This window comes from Bactrocera dorsalis, chromosome 2, assembly GCF_023373825.1.
Source record: "Bactrocera dorsalis isolate Fly_Bdor chromosome 2, ASM2337382v1, whole genome shotgun sequence".
NCBI lineage: Eukaryota > Metazoa > Arthropoda > Insecta > Diptera > Tephritidae > Bactrocera > Bactrocera dorsalis.
This window is the reverse complement of record NC_064304.1, coordinates 18,150,543-18,173,229: the sequence shown is the minus strand read 5'-3', so window position 1 is coordinate 18,173,229 and position 22,687 is coordinate 18,150,543. Positions and strand designations below refer to the sequence as shown.

At 36.7% G+C, this 22,687-nt stretch overlaps 1 protein-coding gene across 1 annotated transcript; it reads right to left on the bottom strand.

Annotated features, from left to right (window-relative positions):
• Positions 1-2,368: 2,368 nt before the first annotated feature.
• Positions 2,369-10,879, bottom strand: LOC105225753 (lipase 3). The gene is made up of 3 exons (XM_049447944.1): positions 8,962-10,879; positions 3,070-3,810; positions 2,369-3,008 (listed from the first exon to the last, which is right to left on the bottom strand). The coding sequence occupies exons 1-3, from the start codon at positions 9,124-9,126 to the stop codon at positions 2,616-2,618; spliced, it is 1,299 nt and encodes a 432-aa protein (XP_049303901.1). The 5' UTR covers positions 9,127-10,879; the 3' UTR covers positions 2,369-2,615.
• Between the last annotated feature and the right edge of the window lie 11,808 nt (positions 10,880-22,687).

Here is a 22,687-nt window from a genome sequence, read left to right as displayed (position 1 = left end):
CAAAGACTTTCGTGAATTCTGTTGCCTTGAGTTCGGCGCTATTGATTTGCCCAAAAAAAATGGACTATTTACTCCAGAAGACAAGGCGATTCATCTAGCTTTGTGCACATTTCCTTTCCGACTAAGTACAGTACGAAAGTAAGAAGCGTTAATCTTTTGGCTCAAGCCATTTTGATGGGACTTTATCATACATCAACTGATGCACTTAATCCATCCAAATATATATATCTGTGTTCAGTGACAGTGGTATGCGATTGTTTGGCGATTAAATGATCATACCACACTATATTGATGTAATGAGAACTGTCGAGATTTAACTAATTTTGTAGCACATTATCAGCTTGAAAATGTATCAGCGCATACGCATGTCTATACGACTTGTCCGATACATCGATAAACTGGCAGAGCATTAAGCGTTTGTCAGATCATTGCACCAATTTGAAGCTATTATGCAAAGTGCCTGACGAGAACTGCGTGGCTTTACATTCACCATCAAAGGAAATTAAACTAGAAACCAACTGGTTATTGATAATTGAAAACAGTATGTTATTGATAGAATTATGTACGAAAATTAAAAACTAAACTCTATACAGCACCTAATGCTGAAGACAGTAGAAAACATACAAAAATAAAGTATTTTAAGAAAGATTTGCAGAAATTCAAGCAGCAATAAATATTTATTAATTGCACCTGGCGCAAGCACCATTATCACCGTCATAAACGTGTATCAATTAATATGAGTGTAGAAGTCAAGTGCCACTTACAGTGTTGACAGAAAGTATTCGCCTTATATTGTGACAAAAAAGTGCCCGAAAATTGTGGATAAAAGGCAAAATATTTTATTATTCATCAATATTTATTTAGTCGCCTTCAAAGTAATCCCCACCATATGTAACTAATACATTTATAGTATGCCAATGACTTTTGTACTCCTTGAAACATTTTTCATAAGAACTTTTTGGGATGGCTTTCAGCGATTTTGTTTTATCTCTTCAAACGACCGAAAACCATCCATTCCGCTGACTGTTGGCTTGTTTGCATGTTAAACTCATAAACCCATGTCTCGTCGGCAGTTTTAATGCTCTCCATGACGAGTCGAGAAAGATTGATACCCAAAATTATCCACCAAAATCATTCAAATGAACTCGCGAGAAATCTTTATTTCTATCCTTTTTTTTGAAATATCATATTCCCGGAGAATTTAATTACAATTTCTGCGTGTTTTTTTCTAACAATGTGTGTTTATTATTCAGCATTGCTTTTGTTGGTATTTGAGTGGACTGAGTGGACGACAATTCAACAGAAAGGTTGTCAATACCAGTCTCAGCTGAAATCAAATAGAAATTATTCGAATATTTTCACATAGTTTGGTAATATTATACAATATTATTTTACATTGCATTTAATCGATAGAATCCAAATAGGTTACGTTTATTATACTTTGAAGCAAACAACTGCTGCGCATACGTAGAACTCCCGAAAATAATGATATACTCCGGATATTTTAGCCGATGTGTTCATTGTTGAAAATGAATAGGTTATATTATAATCGGACGACGCCACAAGATTATCCGTTGGGAAACATATATGTGAGTCCCATATTACAGATTAACTACTGTGATCACAATTTTTTGCAGTCAACATCATTTTATGTGGATGCCGTCGAACTTCATTCTCCCAAATAAACTACATCGAATCAATAGGCATATTTCTGGACTATTAAGGAGTTAATAATTGTATGACTTAGAAACCTCAAGACATTAGCCAACCCAGTATTTCGTCGACGAAAAAGCTGGAAATAAGGGAAAACGGTTGAAGATCATTAATAGATGAGGCCGGACTTATAAAAAGTTTCTGATAAGTATTTCCAAGGACTCTTTCTTTTACCTTTGACAGCATAATACTGTTTAGGTAAGCCATTAAAAGTCTTCCATATTTTATACGTATTAAGGTATTGATATGGTGATATTTGCTATGGGGATATAAAGCCTTGATTTTATGAAATTATGTTTCAACACTCTTTAATGAAGAAGTCGTTAAGATATTCATTTCTTTACTAAAAATCAAACGCTGCCCTGCTCTTAAATTGTGTAACAGAAAATCATAATTTTTAAGACGGTTAGGTATACTTTCTCTCATCGTTCTCCAACTTTGAAAATATGGAGATATATATATGAAAACAGTTTCCCCTGTTGTTGAGATTGCCATATTTTTTCGAACCAAGTATGTCTACATTTCAAATCAACTGGAGCGAAGTCATTAGTATATTTATACCTGTCTTGTGAACCTTTTACATTCGATTTCAAAACTTTACAGCATTCACTTTTTCGAAGTAGAAGAAAAAGACAACAACAGAAAAACGACAACATTTTAAGGATTTTTGCTTATTATAATTAAATAGTTTATTCTTAGATTTTGTATAATACGTACAAATGCCATAATACCCAGATAACAGTTATTCTAAAAAATATACGTCACTTAGTTATGGCAACCTTTAACTTAACAAGTATGGATCAAATAATAAACTCGCTCTTAAAAGTCCTACTTTTTCCTATAAATCACAATTAAAGTTTAAAAACTAAAATACTTTTGAAAAGAAAATCGAAACATTATCATCAACTATATGTATATTCGTAGTAGTTTGCTGCTCTGATAATTTTATCGAAAATAAATTCACGCACGCCCAGACCACAAATGAAGTCGAAATGATTCCAGCGCCGGCGTGGAATCTTGTAGACGGCCTGTAGGTTGCGCAAACGCATTAGCAGTCGCCAAATATCCTCCACGGACACGATGTAATCGTTCTCGGCGTAGAAAATTGTTACCGGCGCTGTGACTAGCTCCAGCTTGTAGTCGGGCGGCTCTAATTGATTGTACATCAACCAATTCTTCTCCGGACCATAGTCGTATTGGCGGAACTTTGTCGAGACGTAACCCTGAAAGTAATGCATAATTTGCTTGAAGGAGCCACCCACTGGAAAGTTGGCCATTATATCCGGTAGTAAAGTCTGTAAAAATACAGAAAATAGTATAAAAACTATATATATATAATAGAATTGCAAGTACCACCTTGTTTAGATGTTGTGTGTCGTAGCCCACCGCTGGCCAAAGACGGCTGACACAAACCATCGGTCGTTCGTTCTCAAAACAAAGCGACGAAAGGAACTTTTTCACAAACTTGTTTGTCGACACCATCTCCATACCCTCCAACACCTTAGCCACATAGTTGCGTGTACCCAATATGGGACCGAAAATCTTGGCCAGCCCACCTTTAGTGTTGCTCACATACGCCACCGGCGCCAACAGATGTGCTGTCTTGAAGACGCCATTATATTGCGGCAACATTGAGTTCAGCACCAGAAACACGGTACCACCCTGTGAGATGCCCACAAAATGCATTTTCGCCTCACCCGTGCATTGCATGATGTAGTCCACCATAGCGGGCATATCATAAATGCTCATCTCATGCCAGCTAAAGTTCCAGAACTCACGCTCCGTGGCATTGTACCACACATTGCGGCGCGTGTAGATGTTGCCGCGATTGTTGCCTAACCAAATGTCGTAGCCTTGACGCCACAGCAGATATGGTAATGAGTTTTCGCGTCCATTCAGTAGCCAAGCGTCCGAGGAGGCGTAAATTCCGGCTAACAAGAAAACGACCGGACGTCGCGAATATATGCCGCAAGCAGTAGCGCCTGTTGTCGACGTCGTATTATATTGCGGTATGCGATGCAATGTCAACGCATAGCCGTCCTTGGTGAGCACGTGATGCTTTTCCACCGGATAACCGTCGCGACGTATGCGTTGCACCTGCAAGTGCAAGTGCGTATTCATGGAAGGAAGAAAGTAATAAAAGACAATTATTTTATTATGATGTCTACTCTTGTTCTTTGTGCTATTTTTTTAGTGGCAGTCTGCGAAATAGTAAGTGCTGTGATTGAGTGACTGAAGTAGGTAGAATGACAATAATAGGCGCTATCGGCGTCGTGGTGACACTGCGTTGACACAAAAGTGACTTACGCAAATCACCTACCGTCTACCATCTACGATTTACGAGTACCTGTCTGCATGGCTCAATTGACGGCTTAGCTGGATTGCGAAGTTAAGTCGTGTCGTCTAAGTGCATGCGAGCACAAATTTATGCGCTCTTGACGGCCATAAACGGCTTTCATTGCCACTTCATTGTTTTTGTTTGTTGTAATAATTGCACTATGCGCTAAATACATACATATATGTATATATACCACCAACGCTTTTTCAAAGGATGTGGATTTTTTTCATAAGGAAAGAGTAGGATTTCGTTACAAATATCATTCAATGACCGCGATCTGGTTAAGGGGTTATATGGGTTTACGGGTTCAAAAAATCGACCATTTTTATTGTCTTATTAAATTCTACAATACCTCTAGAATATTGTCCTAAATTTTCAAGTTGATTCGAGTAATCGTTTCGGAGATACAACCTTGAGAACTTGTGCGCTCGAGGCTAGCTAGGCTTAGTGCGTTGTCTTTAAACGGGTTTTTCTCGACACTGTGCTTTTAAGGTCGATTGGCAAGATTTCTCGAGAACTACTCAATCAATCTTCATGAAATTTTACATAGGTCCTTAAGATATAATTCTTAAAAACTTGGACGAAGGAGTTTTAAATGTCGCCAAATTTTAATTTTTTCATAAAAATTTCCGTCAAAAATCGAAAGTTTAGTTTTTTTTCTTCATCCAAGTCATTAGTTAGATGATCCTGTAATGAGTTATCCTGACAACGCGGAGATCAAAATATTTTTTTCCCAAAAATTTCAGAATTTATTTGCTAGTAGTGTGTGTTTGTAACAATAAAAAATTCTAATAAAATAATTATTTTTTATATAAGAACCATGTAACCCCTTAAACAAATGTTGGATAACGCGAATATAATAATTGAAATATGTGTGAGACAGATAAAAATTTGTTTTCAGAAGTTAGTGATATTTGTAGCTTTTTTCATTGAGATATTTGATAACTTGTCCGAAATGTTCTCTGTTAAGAGATAATGATTAAGAATGAGTGGAAGTTTAAGTCAAGCAAGTATCTACAATAGTATGAAACCCATCAGGCGTGTACTGCATGAAGGGTTATTTTAGTTGGTGGGAGTCAAAACCATAATCGAAAAAGATGGAAAGAAAACAGCGAGACTAAGTTCTATTTTGGAACAAAAGTTCAATCGTTATTCCAAAACTAAAATCATGTTCAAATCTCATGAAAAGTCCTCCAAATCGTTTTTAGATTTAGAATTAAAAGGCCTAGGTTTATATCAAGTGAATGAAAAAATGGATTAAGCACAATTTGAATTGAAATAAAGGGTTTTACTTTTATTAGTCCGGATCAACTTTAGGTTAGGTTTGCTTAAATGGTCGATTCTAAAAAGCGGATCTCAATTGGACAACTTATAACGCCGCTCCGTTGTGATACCTAGAACTCACATGAAAATGTATCACAATAACTTCATAAATCAACAAAGCGCTTTGAACCGATCACAAATTTGTTGAGGCGACTTTGTCTACTGAACTGACTATGTCTACTAAAAGTTCCTGAATGTTTCCATCTCACCTTCTTCTGTTTGTCATTTTAGGTCTGACTGGATTTCTAGCCCTACAGCATGAATGCTTACGTATAATAATAACTCCTACGATTACTACAATATGAGCTTTGTAAGAAGAAAACAGTTCACTTGATCTCTTATGTCTACTCTAGTCCTGAAGTTCGGATTAGAAGATTCCGAATGACTGTTACAATGTAGAAATACTTGAAGGTTGTCACTTCTTATTGAAAGCGGATCTCTATTAGCGAAAAATTCCAGCGATGCTGCTTGGAAGTTGTGATAGAAGTCAGTTCCTGCGAAGTGTTTTTTTCTAAAAGAACCGGATTTGTCCGCAATGGACAGTCATTGGCAGTATTCCTCAAAGCTACAGTAACAACTGTATCCAAATCTAAACTCCTTTATAAAACAATGATTAGAAATGTTATCGAAAATTTGGAGGATCGCTGTATTCAGTGTGTAACCCTTGCTCATCCTTATGTTCTATAACAATTTCGAATTTTGTTAAACAAAAGCTTTCCTTTTTTAAATGAGACTAGCAGCTATTTCTCTGATAACCGTTTCTTTGTAAGGAAAACCATTAGTCCACTAACTATTTGAACTTGTTCAGAATTGCAATTTCACGTTACTGTCTAAAAATGGTATGTATAGATTCTAAAAAGAATAGTGGCTATATAATATCAATTTGTTTTAAGACCGAAATTTTCATACGAAAAATATGGTTTCTTATTTTGGTTTTAAAATCGTAAATTTTTATTGAAAAGTTATATAGCTCATGACATTATTTTTGGTGCGGTGATGGGTATGATTTCCGAAATACGTGTCTATTTTTTCGTTTCATTTGCCTACTTTTGGCAAATGCAAATGCCGGCACGTGCGTCGAACACTCAGCGTTGCACGCCGTCGCTCACATACGCGCTGAAACGCCGACATGGGTACTACATATATAGTCCAACAACAAAAATGGTTGAATGACGATAAACTTGCGATTACAAAGTTCGTCATAAAGTTTGTACAAGCTATGGGTATTTTGCCAATGGCAACACGAAAAACAATAACATCCATTTATACGAGTACATACAGACACATACGCCTGCTAGATTTCGTACTTTCGTATGCATGTGAATATGTTGTTTCTAAGTGTGCGATACTTCGAATTATGCATTCCGCGCATGCGCACTTGCACTCGCCACACACGCTTTAAATACTCGTACATGCAGCAAGCACTCCGTGCGACCGACACTCCTGCGATGTGATCTGCCCTTGTCGCTGTTAAGTTGTGTCCTCTACCAAAGTGACTTAATAGACACAATAAATAAGTCCAAACTTTGAAATATTGACTTGTGCAATTTATCACATATGTAACTGGGAGGAGATATGCTATTTTGTAATTATTGATAACAAATATATAGTCAGGAAAAGGTGCGCAGAGACGAATGGAAAGAAAAAAATCGATTAAGAGGACTATATATGATATGAAGTATTTTTAGAGGGGTATCAAAGAGAAATTTATTTCCATGAAATTTCATAGTATCCTTAAAACTCTATGCTACTCCCTTTACTTCTTTATCTGAAGTGTAAAATGAGTACACCAAGGCTAATAGTAACTAGGTTATGTAAGCTTGACTTTGACCACTGATTAGATAAAATATTGCATGTGAAAAGGAAGGGTTTACGGGTTTAAAAAAATCTAATTTTTTTTATTCTCTTTTTGAATTCTACAACACCTCCAGAATATTGTTCTAAATTTTTAAGTTTATCCGAATAATGGTTTCGGAGATACAAGCTTTGAAAACTTGTGCGCTCGAGTGTAGCTAGGCTAAGTTCGCCGGCTTTAAACGAGTTTTTCTCCAAACTGTCTTTTAGAAGTCGGTTAGCAAGATTTCACAAGAACTACTCAACCGATCTTCATAAAATTTTACAAAAGTTTTTGAGATATGAAATTTTACTTTTTTTGTAAAAATGTCTGCCAAAAATCAAATTTTGAGTAGAGGAAAATAAACTCGTAGAGAGGAGCGACTCAACTCATTTTGGTTCATGTTTTGGGTATGAGGCATGTAATACTACGTTCCAAAAGAATTTTTGCAAATAAGACGTAAAGTGGGGATCGCCAAAGAGATATTTGACAACGTGGCTGAGGACCGTGAGGTCGCAGAAAGCAGTGAAGCCCATCTCAGCCGAAGCTCATATCAAGTCAATGGAAAATTTGATTAAGTGCAATTTCTATTGAAATACGTGGAAATGCTTTTACTTTTCTCAGTCCGGATCAACTTTAGGTTAGGTTTGGTTAAATGGAGGATCCAACAAGATGGATCTCACTTGGATAGCTTATAATGCCGTTTCGTTGTGGTACTTAGAACCCCCATGAAAATCATCATAAATACACTCATAAGCGATACTGCCAATGTCAGTTTAGGCTTTGTCTACTGGTTCGCCGAAGGTATGACTGCCGAGATGTTACACCCTCAGTCTTGCAAAGAGTAGACAATGGATGAGAAAGTTCCTGCATGTTTTCTTTTCACCTTCTACCATACAATTGTAACACTTTAGTCCCGACTGGATTTTTAGCCCTACAGCATGAATGCCTATACTAAAAGATGAACTTATGTATGTTACTAAGAGAAAACAGTTCAATCGATATCTTAAGTCTTCTCTAGGTCGGAAGATCGTTGACCAATACCTGCTAAGTCCTTACGCTCAAAGCTAAAGCGCAAGATGGCAACGTAGATCCAGCTCATTGCCACTCCCATGTGAGCGGGATGCTCTACTTTGATCAGATGGTGTTTCCCGCAATTAGGATGAATTAAAAATTGTTAGGAATTATTAAATGACTATTATCCTTGTATGGTGGATCGCTATTGAAGAATAATCATGTGATGGTGTTTGGAAGTAGTGATAGAACTCAGGTCCAACAAAGTTGTAGTGCGGGCTTTTCCCACAACAGACGTCTCTAGGTAAACATAAATGACTTGTAAATGGCCAAGGGCTGTCATACTTCAAAATTATTTGGAAAATATTTGCACAAAAGCCTTCAAAGCGTAAAAACATGGTGTAAAAATCATTTGGGAAATATTTATTGCCACTACAACCACAACAGCCTTTAAAGCACAAAAAATAGTGTGAAAAATTATAAACCGTACCATATTAAATAAATTAAAAAGTAAGAACAGCTGTTTTTCAAAATAGTAGATTAAACAACAATCAAAAATATTTTAAGCTGACCGCAAAAATGTTTGGCCTCAATTAATAGGAATTAATAGGAAAACAACATGAAGTGTGTTGCAAGCCTTGTTAGCATAATGGAGTGATTGGTCACAGCTTATTTAAATATAATTGTGGTCAGTGGTTTTCGTTTAATTTCTCGCCCATTTCTATTTCACGAGTCATACCGCATCTGTAATGATGATGTCGCGCGTTTGACGGACGTTGATGAACGCGGCAACCATAAACGAGGATCCGCGTAGCTGCGACTCCAACTGCCAGCAACACAGGCCACTTAACAGCAACAGCAACAACGACTCGATGATGTTGCAACCGATGATGGTGACAGCCATGACACACGACGACGGCGCAGGATGCTACGAATGTTGGCGTTAAAGCCGTTAATGCCGTTGCTCGTCAAACGCGTTCGGAGAGTTTTTTCAAGCGAATGGACAAGATGATGCAGAATGACATACTGGCTTACGTCAACGTGTCGTGCGAAGCGATCTTATGGGCTGAGGCAGCCAACACACATTGCCACACCGATCCACAGCAATTGGCGTTGCAGCTGCAGCGGTAGCCTAGTGTGTCGGCGATGAGCGGCGAGGAAGTGCAAGCAGCAAGTTTCACAACAATTCTATCTCTATCACGCTTTATTTAAATAACACAAAACAACCGAATGCAGCAGCCAGACGGATTGTGCCGAAAGCACGATGAGTGTTAAAGGTGCTGACTGTGCAGTTGAGGTCAAAAGTTAACACTAATGGGTACTTGATGTTTTGGTACGTCACTGCGGGTAGTACGCGTCTGGGACGAGCTATTGTTGTATGCTACAAGTATGAGCCGTTATATTATTACTTTTCACTTTTCACGTTTATTGCTACTTATTGACTTTCTTCTGCTTGTACAGCATTACTTTTTGTTTTTGTCTTGCTTTTGCTTTTGTTTTTGCACTTTCATTGGCGGTTTATAAGTGTTTTTTTTCGCGCGCAGGAAAAGGTGAAACCTCCAAATCGGTAACATGTATGAATTCCGGGATCGCGCGCTGACGTAAAACTTTGGTAACGTCGCGTGGTTTCGACTTCGATTGTCGTCGTCGTGCGCGGACTGGTGTCTGTTGACTGACTGTTTCGCCGCCTCGATAGCGGTATCCGCGCAGCCTGCGGCTTCCACGCGCCCCAGCTGTTGTGAAGCGCTTCTCTCCGCCACAGCTCCAACCGCAGCACCGTACAGGTATGTAGGTAAGTGTAGCGCTCACAGTGACGCTCATCGCGCTCATTACGTGTATTACCTTACCACCGCTCGCTTTAGCCCGCTGCCAACCGGCGCGGCCTCGCTGTACTTTTAATTCATAAACTCAATTATTTATTTTGTGTCTGCTTTCGCATTCATCGATTTGCAATGAGCATGGCGCGATTCGAACGGCCAGCCGGCTGCGAGTGAAGCACGTGAAGCGACGCTTCGATTTGTTCAATGTAATTCGCTCGCCACTGTCACTCGGCCATTACGAGCACCTATATACATAATTCAGCTCTCCGGCATGTTGCCGCTATTGACCACATTTACCCACTGACTACTCCTCCCTGAACCTGTTGTCTGGCGATTCGACTCGGTCTGTCAATGTACGATTTGTTTAGGATGCGTTTGCCATGCGTCTGCCGTCCGTTGGCGGGGAGTCGGTAACTCGGTAATGCGGTTACGCGCTTCGGCCGTCTTGGCGCATTAAGCTGTCTGTCGGTCTCTCCACAATTGTGCGTTTGTCTATTTGCCGTCAGTTTACAAACACTTGTCAACGCGCAGCATTTAAGTAATTTAATTTCATCAATAGGCGTTTGTGTATTCGCCGCCCCTTACGTTATCAAGGCAAAATGCACTTTCTTTCCACATTTACATGCACTTAAGTGCTTACTTATGAACTTACATGCTGACTTGTTCACTTACATATAATTGCTTGCACTGTTGCATGGCTGTATGCAACTTTCGTGAGTAATCACATGCGTTTCTTAAGTGGAACACTGTGTCATTGCAGTTCGCGTCCATCACTTCGAACGTCGTTGTTTTCATCTTATTTCACGCGTCTTCAAGATTTCTTGCAATGCGTAATTTAATCATGGCATAAGTCATAAGGCATAAGCAGACTCAAGTATTTACATAGATTCACATTAGTTGGGGTCAGCAACCATAAAACGGAAGTGCTATGACAAATCATTAATATTTCAAAATGTTCCTTTTAAGGTTTTATAGCCTCTTATGAAGCACGTTTTTTTCTGTGAGAAATACTAATCTTATCTAGGGGGGGTTCCTGCCTTTTTGGGCCGAAAACTTGCTGGTAAAAGAATGAAATTTTAATACAATTAGCGTAAAAAACATATTTAAGCTCGACATCGTTTTTTTTTTATCAAGTAAAGGGGAGGAAGAAGGTACCGAACGATGGCGGCAGGTCGGTGGAGATCCGTCCTCTTAGTTGAAGTTCTAGCGTTCGTAAACAAAATCTGAAATACTTCAAGCTTTTCAAAATAAAATTCTGCGCAACATAGTGGGGGCTCCTTTTTATGAGAGGAACGATGTTCTCCACCGGGATTTAAAGTTGTTCACTGTAAAGAAAATAATCGAAGAATTTAGACGTTATCTCATTCGTTTGAAAGCATCATGAAAATACTTATATTTGCGATTCAACTAGACCTAGACCTTCCCTTTCGATTCAATTATTTTTTAAAGTTTCTAGACGAGAATAGCTCCTTAAAAGACATTATTTATACCAAATATTTCGACATTTTAGAGAAAAATTGCCAGACACAAAATGGAACTCCCAAGGTACAAGTAAGATTTGTTCAGACGATCCACTAGAAATGCAGAGTTCTGCTTACGCTCTGAGTCGACTTTCTGGGAAATATAACTTAAGAAACTGAAAAAATAATATGTGACTTTTTAATTAACGGTTCGTTTTCACTTTTAATAATAAAATTGTTACATAAAAGGATAAAATAATCTTAAAATGCAGAACTTTAATTTGATTTATCAAAACTAAATTCTTATCAATGAAAATAATATTTTTTTATCATGTTTTTGACCCGTCCTAACGTATGATCGCACTTATACGAAAATATTTCTGACGTGAAATATCATATAATTTTTAAAGTTTAACGGAATTATGATTGTGTCACTTCTCGCACTCTCTCTGTCATCCTATTGCGGGCCGTAAAACCGCCATTGAACTATGTAAGTCAAATGTAACTGTGTTTGCACGCTTTCGGACGCAATCGATAAACACATACTCGTGTGCTTATGCATAAATATTCACATACGATGTACTTACCTGCATAAACACACACATACAAATACGAATACTAGTTTATTTACAATATGTCATGCAATAATTGTCGCTTTTTGCGTCTATAATTACGGCACTTTATTTCAGCCCTGATGTAAACCATATGCATTTGCATATCTGCATATGTGTGTGTGTGGGCATGTAAGCGGCTGTGTTCAGAGTAAATAAATTCATATTAGCTCATATACTGACTGCTAGTCATATGCTCGCATGTAAACATATTTATCGCAATTGTCTAATTGTGCAGTGATTCAGACGTGCGAGGGTTAAACTCTGTTAAACGTCTGTTTATTTGCATGGATTAATTGCCTCAATTGGGGGAAATTAACGCGACTTTTTTCTGATTCCGCTGGACGTGTATTTATACCTTAGGTTTTGTTTACTTTCTGGCTAGCACGTAAGCTTTTAATGGTGTTTTTATGTTCGCCTTCAAAACGGAACAAGCTTTTTATCAGACCACAACTAAATGGATCAATGGCGAACTTGAAAATGTATCAACACGTTAGTGTGAATTTAGTATATTTTATTAAGGGAATCGAGAATTTAAGAAAATCGCCTATTTTTATTTTTTGCTTATTGGTGTATACTTACATACATACTTATGTATGTATACTGGAAAATATTCTCCGGCAAGCAGTTTCGGAAATATTAGATTGCTTGTGAGAATTTTTAAGCTTACTATTATATTTTTTTCAAACCGCTGTTTTCAGAGACGGTGAAGAAATTTTCTTCAAAACGGCTGAACAGATCGACTTCATCGATTGATTTTCAAACGACGATCTTTAAACTTACAAAGAGTCAACTTAAAGTGTATTTTAGGACCGATTAGAACCAAACTCGTCACTGTGGGCATGGTATCATACTCGACTTTTTTCATGGACTCTGGTTAGATTGGTTATGTAACCGATAAAAGTAGACCCATGAGGAATGAAACACAACGATTTTAATCTCCAATAGAGAAAGATTCTGTCGTAGACAGTTTCAGGGGCGAAATCTGCACATACTCTGACGGTTAAAAGGATGAAATAGGAGCAGGAGCGGGCTTTTTGTAGTAATACCAACATAAAAGGGAGATTCAAATTAAATGGCTACATTTCAATCCTTCTTGCAGAAATTGTGTAAAATTTCACTACTACATTAGGTTATGCAAGCAGACAATAACTATACTCGCGTTAGGTAGCTCGGTGATCATCATTTGGGTACCCAATCATATATAAATACAAGAAAATGAAAAGGCAGACGAGCTGGCGCTGAGAATCAGCTGATTCATCTAAGCTGCCCGGTCATTCTGCTCCTTCAGTATTGTTTGAAGCATTAGACTCTAAAGGGACACCTCAAGGTCTTAGAACACTAGTAAAACAGGGAATAGGAGAACATTAAAAATCTAATACTTCAAGGCAAAAGGGAACTTACTAATATTGTAGAGATCATCAGAGGAGCACTTACCCTTAAGATTCCATCTTCAGAAAATGGAAGAGGTAGATTCGGCGGTATGCAGAGCATGCGTGGAGGAGGATGAGACGCTGAAACCTTATCTATGCGAATGGCCAGCCTTTAGCCGTCTGAGAAGGGACATATTCCACGGCTTCCAACACTTCAACTAAAGAGATATTGGGCGGCTGGGCTAAAAAAAATTTAATGATGGCCTTAGTGCAGCCGCCTGCGGTTTAACACTTTTGTGCCGCTCTTTTCAACTACATACATACTTATATCTATTTTGTATATACAGGGTAGCGCAAAAATTAGAAGATGTTCAGAAGATGCTATAAATTTTGCAATTGACCTCTAATGTTAGTTCTGTTTTGAAATTTGTGTAGTAAACATATGGGAAATACACGTAAATAAACAATTGTACGCTACACTGCGTGCCACAACCGATATGCTGAAGGATGCATTTCCTGGGCGCCTAATCTCCTGTTTTGGCGATTTGCACTCGCCAGCAAGACCGCCTGATTTGACCACTCCAGACTTCTTTTTGTGCGGCTTTTTGAAGTCGCATGTGTCAACAAGCCTCAGACTCTTGCAGCTCTTAAAAACAATATCCGTAAAGAATGTGAGCACCTATCAGCGGAAGTTCTGATCAAAGTGATGGGAAATTCCGTAAAAAGGGCTCAAATGACAATAAACTGTGGCGGCGGCCATTTACATGATATCATATTCTCGACTTTTCATTTTCCAAAAAACATCGGAAGGTAATTTTCGAGCCACCTGTTACATACATATATGCATATGTATGTATACATATTTTTCCATTTATAAATCCCATATATCCATGTACGTACGTATATAATTACTTATAGTGTAGGATTTTAAATGCGGAAGTCACTTGTTACTGTTTCTGCATAGAAAGTCATATTCATCAACTAAGTACTTAAGTAAGTACGATCTTACTCATTATCCTAAATTTGGATTGTCATGCAAATTTATATTCAAAACCTTGCCAGGCCATAAATTTAAAAGCTGACGAATAAAGATTTGAGAGAGAAGATTTTCTTTATCTTAAAATACTCTATGAAATAAATAAAAGAATAATGTGTCAAAAAAAGATTATTACGTGACATTCATAAGCAAATTTTGATAAAACTCGTTTGAGCAGTAATGTATGCATGTAAGTATGTAGTCATGTGAGTAGTATGCTAATGAGTACACGTACGCACAATGATAAATGCACTTGCTTATGTACTTTGTATACTACTATGAGCAAAAGATAGTAAGACTTTGTTCATAATTTTGAAATTCTTAATTTGTTCTTCAAAATCTATGGCGTTCACCTTAAAGTAATCTCCCTTGACCCCAATACACTTGTACCAATGTTTTCTTCTATCCTCGAAACAGTTGCCAAAGTTAACGTTTATTATCTCCAATTTACTCAGAACGGTTTCCCCGGAGCGGGCGTTTGAGTTTGCTGAATAGCCAGAAGTCACACAGAGCTAAGTCAAGCGAATGCGGTGGTTGTGGCACAATATTGGTTGAAAATATTGCGAAATTTTCACAGATCCTTCTGTTATTCCAACGATGCCAGTAAAATCTTTGCTTTGAATGTCAACCGTCGATTCTCAAGCACCAATTCCTTTATTTTATTGACGTGTGGATCAGTTGATGTTGAAAGTCGTCTTCGACGTGGAGCAAAAATTGGCTTTTGTACCATGATAACTTCCAAAACAAAACATTAATGGTGACGCAGTTATTGTATTCCACAGACCTAGCCCCAAGTGAATTTTTTTTTTTCAAAAACTGAAGAGTTCCTTGAAAAGACGACGCTACGGCACGGCGGAGCAAAACAATATCAGAAAAAAGACTTTTTAAATGCTTTGGGGATTGGAAAAAGCTGGCAGAAGTGCAATACATCTGGAGGTGGTTAATTTGAAGAGGACAAATTAAATATTCATGAATAAATAAACACTTGCTTAATAAATACAAAATTCGTGATACTTTTGTTTATGGTTTTTACATATTATTGAGTTAACACAAATTATATGCATAATTAGTTTTATATTAAATGAAGCAAATTAAATGCAAAATTTAACCAATTTTAGCTTAGCGGGGTACTTACATTTAGTGGAATGGGTAATGCATTACGTCACGGTAGACAAGGAGATTGATGGTTTTTACTGAAGCTCAGCATTACATCGTGGTAAACTGTGGGCCGTGGTAGGTCTATGCTTATTTGGGATTGCATGTAAATGTAAAGCTCTGTTTATTGTGGGGTATGGGAAGCAAAAATCTTAGCCTCTTTGAGCGTAGTATTCGACCTTACGTAGATTGTCTTTAATATTTCGTGATCTGATAATCGTTATGCAACACGAAGATTGCAATCTGGCAATTCACTACTTTATCGTATATTCTTTTTGATGTTATGCATACTCAGAACGTTTTGAGATACGAGCGCTATTTGTATTGCTTACAGTTACTTAAAATATTCACCTGGACCAAAACCTGGAATCAATGTAACAAAAGCTCTTCGCGCACGAAGCACTTCCAAGTAAATTGTTGCCTGTTTTTTGGATGTCGTTTTAGACTATAAATATATGTACAAGTATATAGTCTAGACTTGGCACCAAATGATCTCATTTTACTCCAATACGTAAAAAATTAGTTTAGAAGTCAACTTTTTCGACGTCTGGAGAGGTGGTCGATGCGTTCAGAATACATGTTTTGGAGATCTGTATAGAACTTAATTTAGAATATCTTAAAAAACATCAAAGCTATTTTATATGATTAATATTTGTTTTTGTTCTCTCATCCCGAAGTATAAAAGACAACCCACGTATGCAACCTTGTGGACGTTTTCTTTTAGTCGAGTTTAGTGTTAAAATTGCGAAATATGTAAAAACTGTGAACAAGGGCAAATTCGCTGATTCAACATTTTCGATAACTTTTGAACATCTATCACACACAGAAAGCTTGAAATTCTTTTGTAGAGGCTCCAAATTTTGGCCACTCGGAATAAAAGAGGTTTTATATCGTTTTTATAATCAACTGAAGTTTTATAACTATTTTTAAACTTTTTTATTATTTGTGTTATTATTTTTATGATTTATTTCTCTAAGTGGTTTTGATTTTGCCATTGACTATACATGGAATCGTAGGCGCCTGCTAATTTTCTAAATGAATAGGCTGCCTGAAACGTCTATTATGTGGCAAGCTTTTAATTGTAACATGAGCCAACTAAAATTAGTTCAAAAATACTTAGACTTGTTATATAAACTATAGCCATTAAGAGGCCTACACTCAATGCAGGGACACATGAATATACTATTAATAAGTCAATGTATGTGTCTTGCAGCCGAATTAAATAATTACTTCAGAACTAATGTAGCACAACTAGTTAGTCGAATATCTTTTTGTAGGGCTTTCTGAAAATTAACTCCAAACTTTCCCATAATCCATAAAAGAAGCTCTAAAATCAAGCCGAGATGAAAAAAAATACGACGAACGCACTGAAGACCATCAGTGCCAGTCCAGGCCTAGAACAAACGTGAGCAAAATTGCATTGGCGATAATAAAGAATTGTGTTGAAATACATAGTACATGAATATGTAGTATGTTTTTTGTCAGTGTGGGTCAATTTTGATCATATGGTTTTGTGCTTAACTGAAGGATTTGACAAAAAAGCAATAAAATAAATATTTAAATTAAAAGTGAGCATGCGGCATGAGCTTTGTTGTCAAAGTAGCAGACAAATGGTTTCATATCTACATTTAACCTACATATATGTACACATATAAAAACTAATATATTTACATATGTACATAGTATAACAATTATTTGTATATTGTAAGTTTGAAAATGCAAATCAGTAACTCCCTTGCATACGTGCACCCATAAATATGCCTACCTTTTTGATCGTTTACGAAGAATAAAAACAGAAAAAACATTAAAAACTCATAAAATTTTTAATAAATGCATAAAGCACAATCTATGAATGTACTCACACACACACGTGCACTAACTCATAGTTACAGACTTTAGAATAACCCGACTGTTTATCCGTAAAACCGCATAAAATGTATGCGTGCATATTAATTTCGAAATTTCGTGCGGCTTTATAAAGAAATGCACCGATATATGCGTATACTTACACAACTATATATGGAGATTTGTCTACGTGCAGGACCTTAACGACACAACCGAAAATTACCACAGGCACTTGTCGTGGCAATGATTAACGGTTCGGAAGCGGTGAAACACAAACAAGTGTGTTTGCATGAAAAAAGCTTATCATCGGAAGCGTCCGAAAGATCGCACTGCAGCTTAAGGCGAAAAAATCTGGTAGAAAATGCATATTTGCTGATTAAACGCCGTCGATGCGACAAACTGCGGTTGCAATAACCGATAAAAACCATATCCGCATGCACAAAATTTTTATAAAGAAAGATAAACATGCATTTTTTTGGTTAACTGCGTATGTACGTATGTATGATCAGCTAGTAATACATACCCTATAGGCAAATACAGGCCATCAAGTGCTGGTACAAGAATGGGTGTTTCAAGTAGAGGTACTTTTTTCAATAGCCTTTTTTTGACAGATCACGCATGAGTCCAGCTGTCATGTAATTTTGTTCAGTGTTGTTTTACATTTCGTCATGGAAAGATTTACGCCTGAACAACGTAAATTTCAACTTTACTACGAAAATTCACTTTTGTAAAGAATGAGCTACGCACGGATTCAACTTATGCTCATCCTAATCGGCTTACTAAGCGTTCTGTTGAAGACCATCACCCATCTTAAGACCCAGCATTCATTATTGGATAATATTCGGTCCAATACCATGTCCAGCTCGTAGTGAAGAAAATATAGCAGCCATAGATGAGAGTGTAGTCGAAGACCGCGGAGAGTCCTTTCGACGTCGTTCGCAGCAACTCGGACTGACGTATGAAACGACTTGACGCATTTTACGTCGAGATCTTGAAAGCGTACAAACTACACCTTGTGCAAGAACTGAAGCCGCTCGACCTTCCTAAGCAACATCGCTTCGCTCTATGGGCTCTTGAAACATTCTAAGAAATGTTTTCGATCTAAATATTAATCAGTGATGAGGCCCCCATTTCTGGCTCAATGGGTACATATGTAACAAGAAAACTTTCCGCATTTGGGACGAAGAGCAACCTGAAGAGATTCAAGAACTGCCATTTCATCCAGAAAAAACAATCATCATGAAATCTTCAAAAATGATACCTTTGAGAACGTAACCGTCAATCAACCTTACCCCGACATTTTTGGCATTTGATGTCTGAAATTGAAGCTCGGGATTTCGGAGACACTTGCTTTCAGCCCACTTCCCACACATCACATCAATCAATGAAGTTCTTTACAAGTAGAGAACGTCGAAATGAATTACCCTTTACTTCTCCGCCTACTACTCCTTGCTAACATTAATGGCATAGAGCCAGAAATTTTCACTGAAGCCTTCTATATTGAATTTGAAAAAAAAAAAAAACAATATTGTGAAGCCATACTTTCCTACAAGGTATGTTCTATGACGTATCGAGTGCATTTTGAAATAATGATTTAGCAAGTCATTGCGCTTTTCCCAAAGAGTAAGGAATTTTCGTTATCTTTTGACATTTTTTCGCGGTAACCACATGTTGCGGCAGATCTTCAATGAACAAACGAGCACCCAACAACTGCATAACGTTTCAGAGGGAATGTTAATGACCCCCCCAATATTTAACGCAACAAGTGCAGCGTTCGAAGGCAGGAAGAGTTGGTTTTGTGTGCCTACTAAATAAGTACCTACAAATGTGTCTGGTCAATTTGTCAAATAATTTCTAGTAAAATCATACATACAAAACTTCGCAAATACTTCATAAGTTAGAACAGTGTAGATTTTAGCTTGTTAAAAAATAATTTAAAATGAGTGCCTTATTCACAAAGAAGCAGGAACTTGTTTTCTTTGAAAGTCTACGAATGAATTCTTTAAAACTTGATCACTTTTATATCTTTAATAAAATCGGATTATTTTCGTCTCGAGCGTATTCCGAGCGTAGAGGGTCTTAAAAACTGCAAGTCATCTTCTAAAAGGTTGTGAGTTTTCTGAAAGAAAACAATTTTTTTACTTAATTGAATTTCAATTTATCTTTTTCTTGGGTATCTTAATAATAAATTATAATAATTCAGTAATGCCAGCTTACATAGATTTAAGGGCTTGTACCCACTTGTAAATTTCAAAAACTGGATTACTTGTTTTGTATATCGTCACCTGAAATGCAAAATAACGTAACAACATTTTCAGAAATTTACAGTGGCATGAATGAAACACGGAATAAAATGGAACATGAGTGAAACAAAATATTAATATTGGTTAAAACTGGTTTATATATGACCGCAGAACAAGAAAATGTTGAACATATTTAATATTATGTATGTAATTTGAAGTAGTGAAGCTTAATCAATAAGACACTCGATTTCGAATTTTTTGATGATACGTTATTTTGCATTTCAGGTTGGTAGTACTTCAGTCACATTTATGTATGTCAAATTTCATGCCAAAATATTCATTAGTTTTGAGATACGGTCGTTTTTTTAACTTAGCGTAATCCGCCGCCAAAATCTTAAAGTCTTCTTTTGAAACACTGTTTTCAATATCGTTGAGCAAAGAATTTGCATTAAATTTTGTTTACGATATTCTATTTTTTGTCTGACGGTCAGTATAGGAGTTATATATAGTATATGTATGTATGTATATAAAACTTCTTGAACTCCGATCCTCTGGTTGACATTTTACACCTTAAGCTTTTGCCCTGGCTTTGAATCCTGCAAGTTGCAAGAGTATAAAATGTACGGTTGCACCCGAATTTAGCCCTGCTTTACTTGTTTTTATTTATTTATTAATTAATTAAAATAGTTCTTTACAAGCCGATATAATCCATTAATGAAACAACTTTAATACCTTGCAAAATTTAAGGATTTTCACTTCGAACTGGTTCATTATTCTATTTGCTATTTTATGCTGATTTGTGCTGCAATGACAGTAAATTCAAAGAAAATTTACGTATCACATTTGTCGTGGAGTTCCTTTTTACTGAATGTCAGATACAACACGTCAATGACGTATTTTACAGCCAATTTTCTTAGACGTTTTGTCTGGGCACGCACATCCGCAAACACATTCCACAAATATTTCAAAACACTTACATATCACCTTATGAACATATGTATAAAAGACCCCACCAACAAGTGCCCAATCACCTACACTCAGATATTGTAAATGCCTTCTAATCCTCGTTACTCTGCTTCTGATACACAACTTTCCATAATTTGTTCTATGACACCAACTACAAACACACTCAAAGCAGCTAACCAAATACATACAAAAAACAGAACTAATACAAACAGTGGAGAAGCAAAACAAAAAATAAATAAATAAATTTAACATCTATAATCACACCAGTGACAATTTAAATGAAAATTACACACGAACTCCTACTTCAAACATAACGTGTATAGGTGTGTATGTATATGCGTGTATGTATACCTATCTAACGAGTGTAGCACTGGATAGACCGGCATACCGGCAAACCAAGAAACCAACAGGCAGCATATCAATTATTTTTGTTGTTGCCAATTATTCAAACAAATACTTGAGTCCAACCTTATGCCACAGGAATTTCCATAGAAGTTGGAACCCCCTGGGCTAGTAATACTCGAATATGGCACTCCAAATGTATATGATACACACAGACAATTAAATTCGTATATTTGAATGCGTGTCTGTGCTCAGAATGGTAAAGACTCCAAAATTGTGTGTTCTCTCTCAACTCTCTTCTTGTCAAGGTGAGCCAACAACAGCGTTTTCATCATAGAGAAGAGCCCCGAGCAAATTGTCTACCTACTAGTAAGGCAATAAGGCAGCAGCAATCGGCATCCGAAGAATTCTATGTTGGTAGCACATTTAACGCTAATGCATATGGAAATGGTAAGTATGTATGTATTCAAATGCTATTCTAAAAGCGGATATAGTCAAAGTAAATTGTTGGTAAAGTATACAAATGCATACGAATGTACTTCCGTCTAGAAATATAATAAATATAGTAGGATTTTAGGTCGATTTGGATCGCTTATTTACTTTGACAAAAATCCAAAGAAAAGTAAAATAAAGTAAAATAATTTTTACTTTATTATTTTTCGTGCAAATTTTTTTTTTGAAAAATTTTTATTAGAAAATATTTTTAAGTCGAAGTTAAAAAATAAAAAAAAACCTATAAAATCATTAGTTATTCTCTATTTTTCTGCATCTAAAATAAATAACATTAAGAATAATACAGATAAAATAAATATTTTCTAGTCAATCGTGCTCTTTTGAACTCACAATTTATATCATCACCAACATTTATCGACTTGTGTAACTTCTGCTGCGTTTACTTCAAAACTAGAAAGCAACAACTATGCCTTGTAAGTAGCCTCGGACTCAGAAGCTATGATGGATATGCATTCCGCCGAAGTGCATGCCTTCATATGCACTCATGTATGCCCCTGTATTAGGGAGGATCGCTTTTTATAAGAGTGAATAAGAGTGATATTTCTAAGGTGCTCATATCATTAGAGTTCTAGGACAACCAACTTTAATGACTGCGTATTCTTTAAATAAATAACAAAATTCTGAAATGATTGATCTAGGTATTATTAAAATGAAGCCTATCATGCAAGATTCGTACCAGAAAATCTGAATCGTTTACAAAATCAACGTCGTTAAAGTTCGCAAAGATGCTTGACAATGAAGGGTAATCAACATTCATCAAACACATCATTACTGGTAGTGAGACGCGGCTTTGAGAATACGACCTCGAAACTGTGCAAGAATCTAACGAATGGTGCTACAAAAATTAGCTAAAACCGAAAAGAAACAAAATGCGCTGAAAGCACTGAAGATCATCCCAGTGGAGGCTTAAACAGTTCTAAGCCACTTAACTCAATCATTCTTTAAATAGATAAGAAAATTCCGAAATGACTGATCGAAGTATTATTTAATAGAGATCAATCATTATCTAAGTATTCATGACTATTCCCAACAGGAATTGTGCTTGGCGATATTTTCCAGGTTGAATGCCAACGTATTATATCCACTTGGGTAACTTTTCAT

Excerpts from the sequence above, each read along its gene's own strand:
- LOC105225753 (XM_049447944.1), bottom strand. The coding sequence starts at position 9,126 with ATGGCTGTCACCATCATCGGTTGCAACATCATCGAGTCGTTGTTGCTG. Across the intron at positions 3,811-8,961 it reads ACATCATCATTACAGATGCG|GTGCAACGCATACGTCGCGA; the intron begins GTATGACTCGTG and ends TTGCACTTGCAG. Across the intron at positions 3,009-3,069 it reads ACACACAACATCTAAACAAG|ACTTTACTACCGGATATAAT; the intron begins GTGGTACTTGCA and ends GTATTTTTACAG.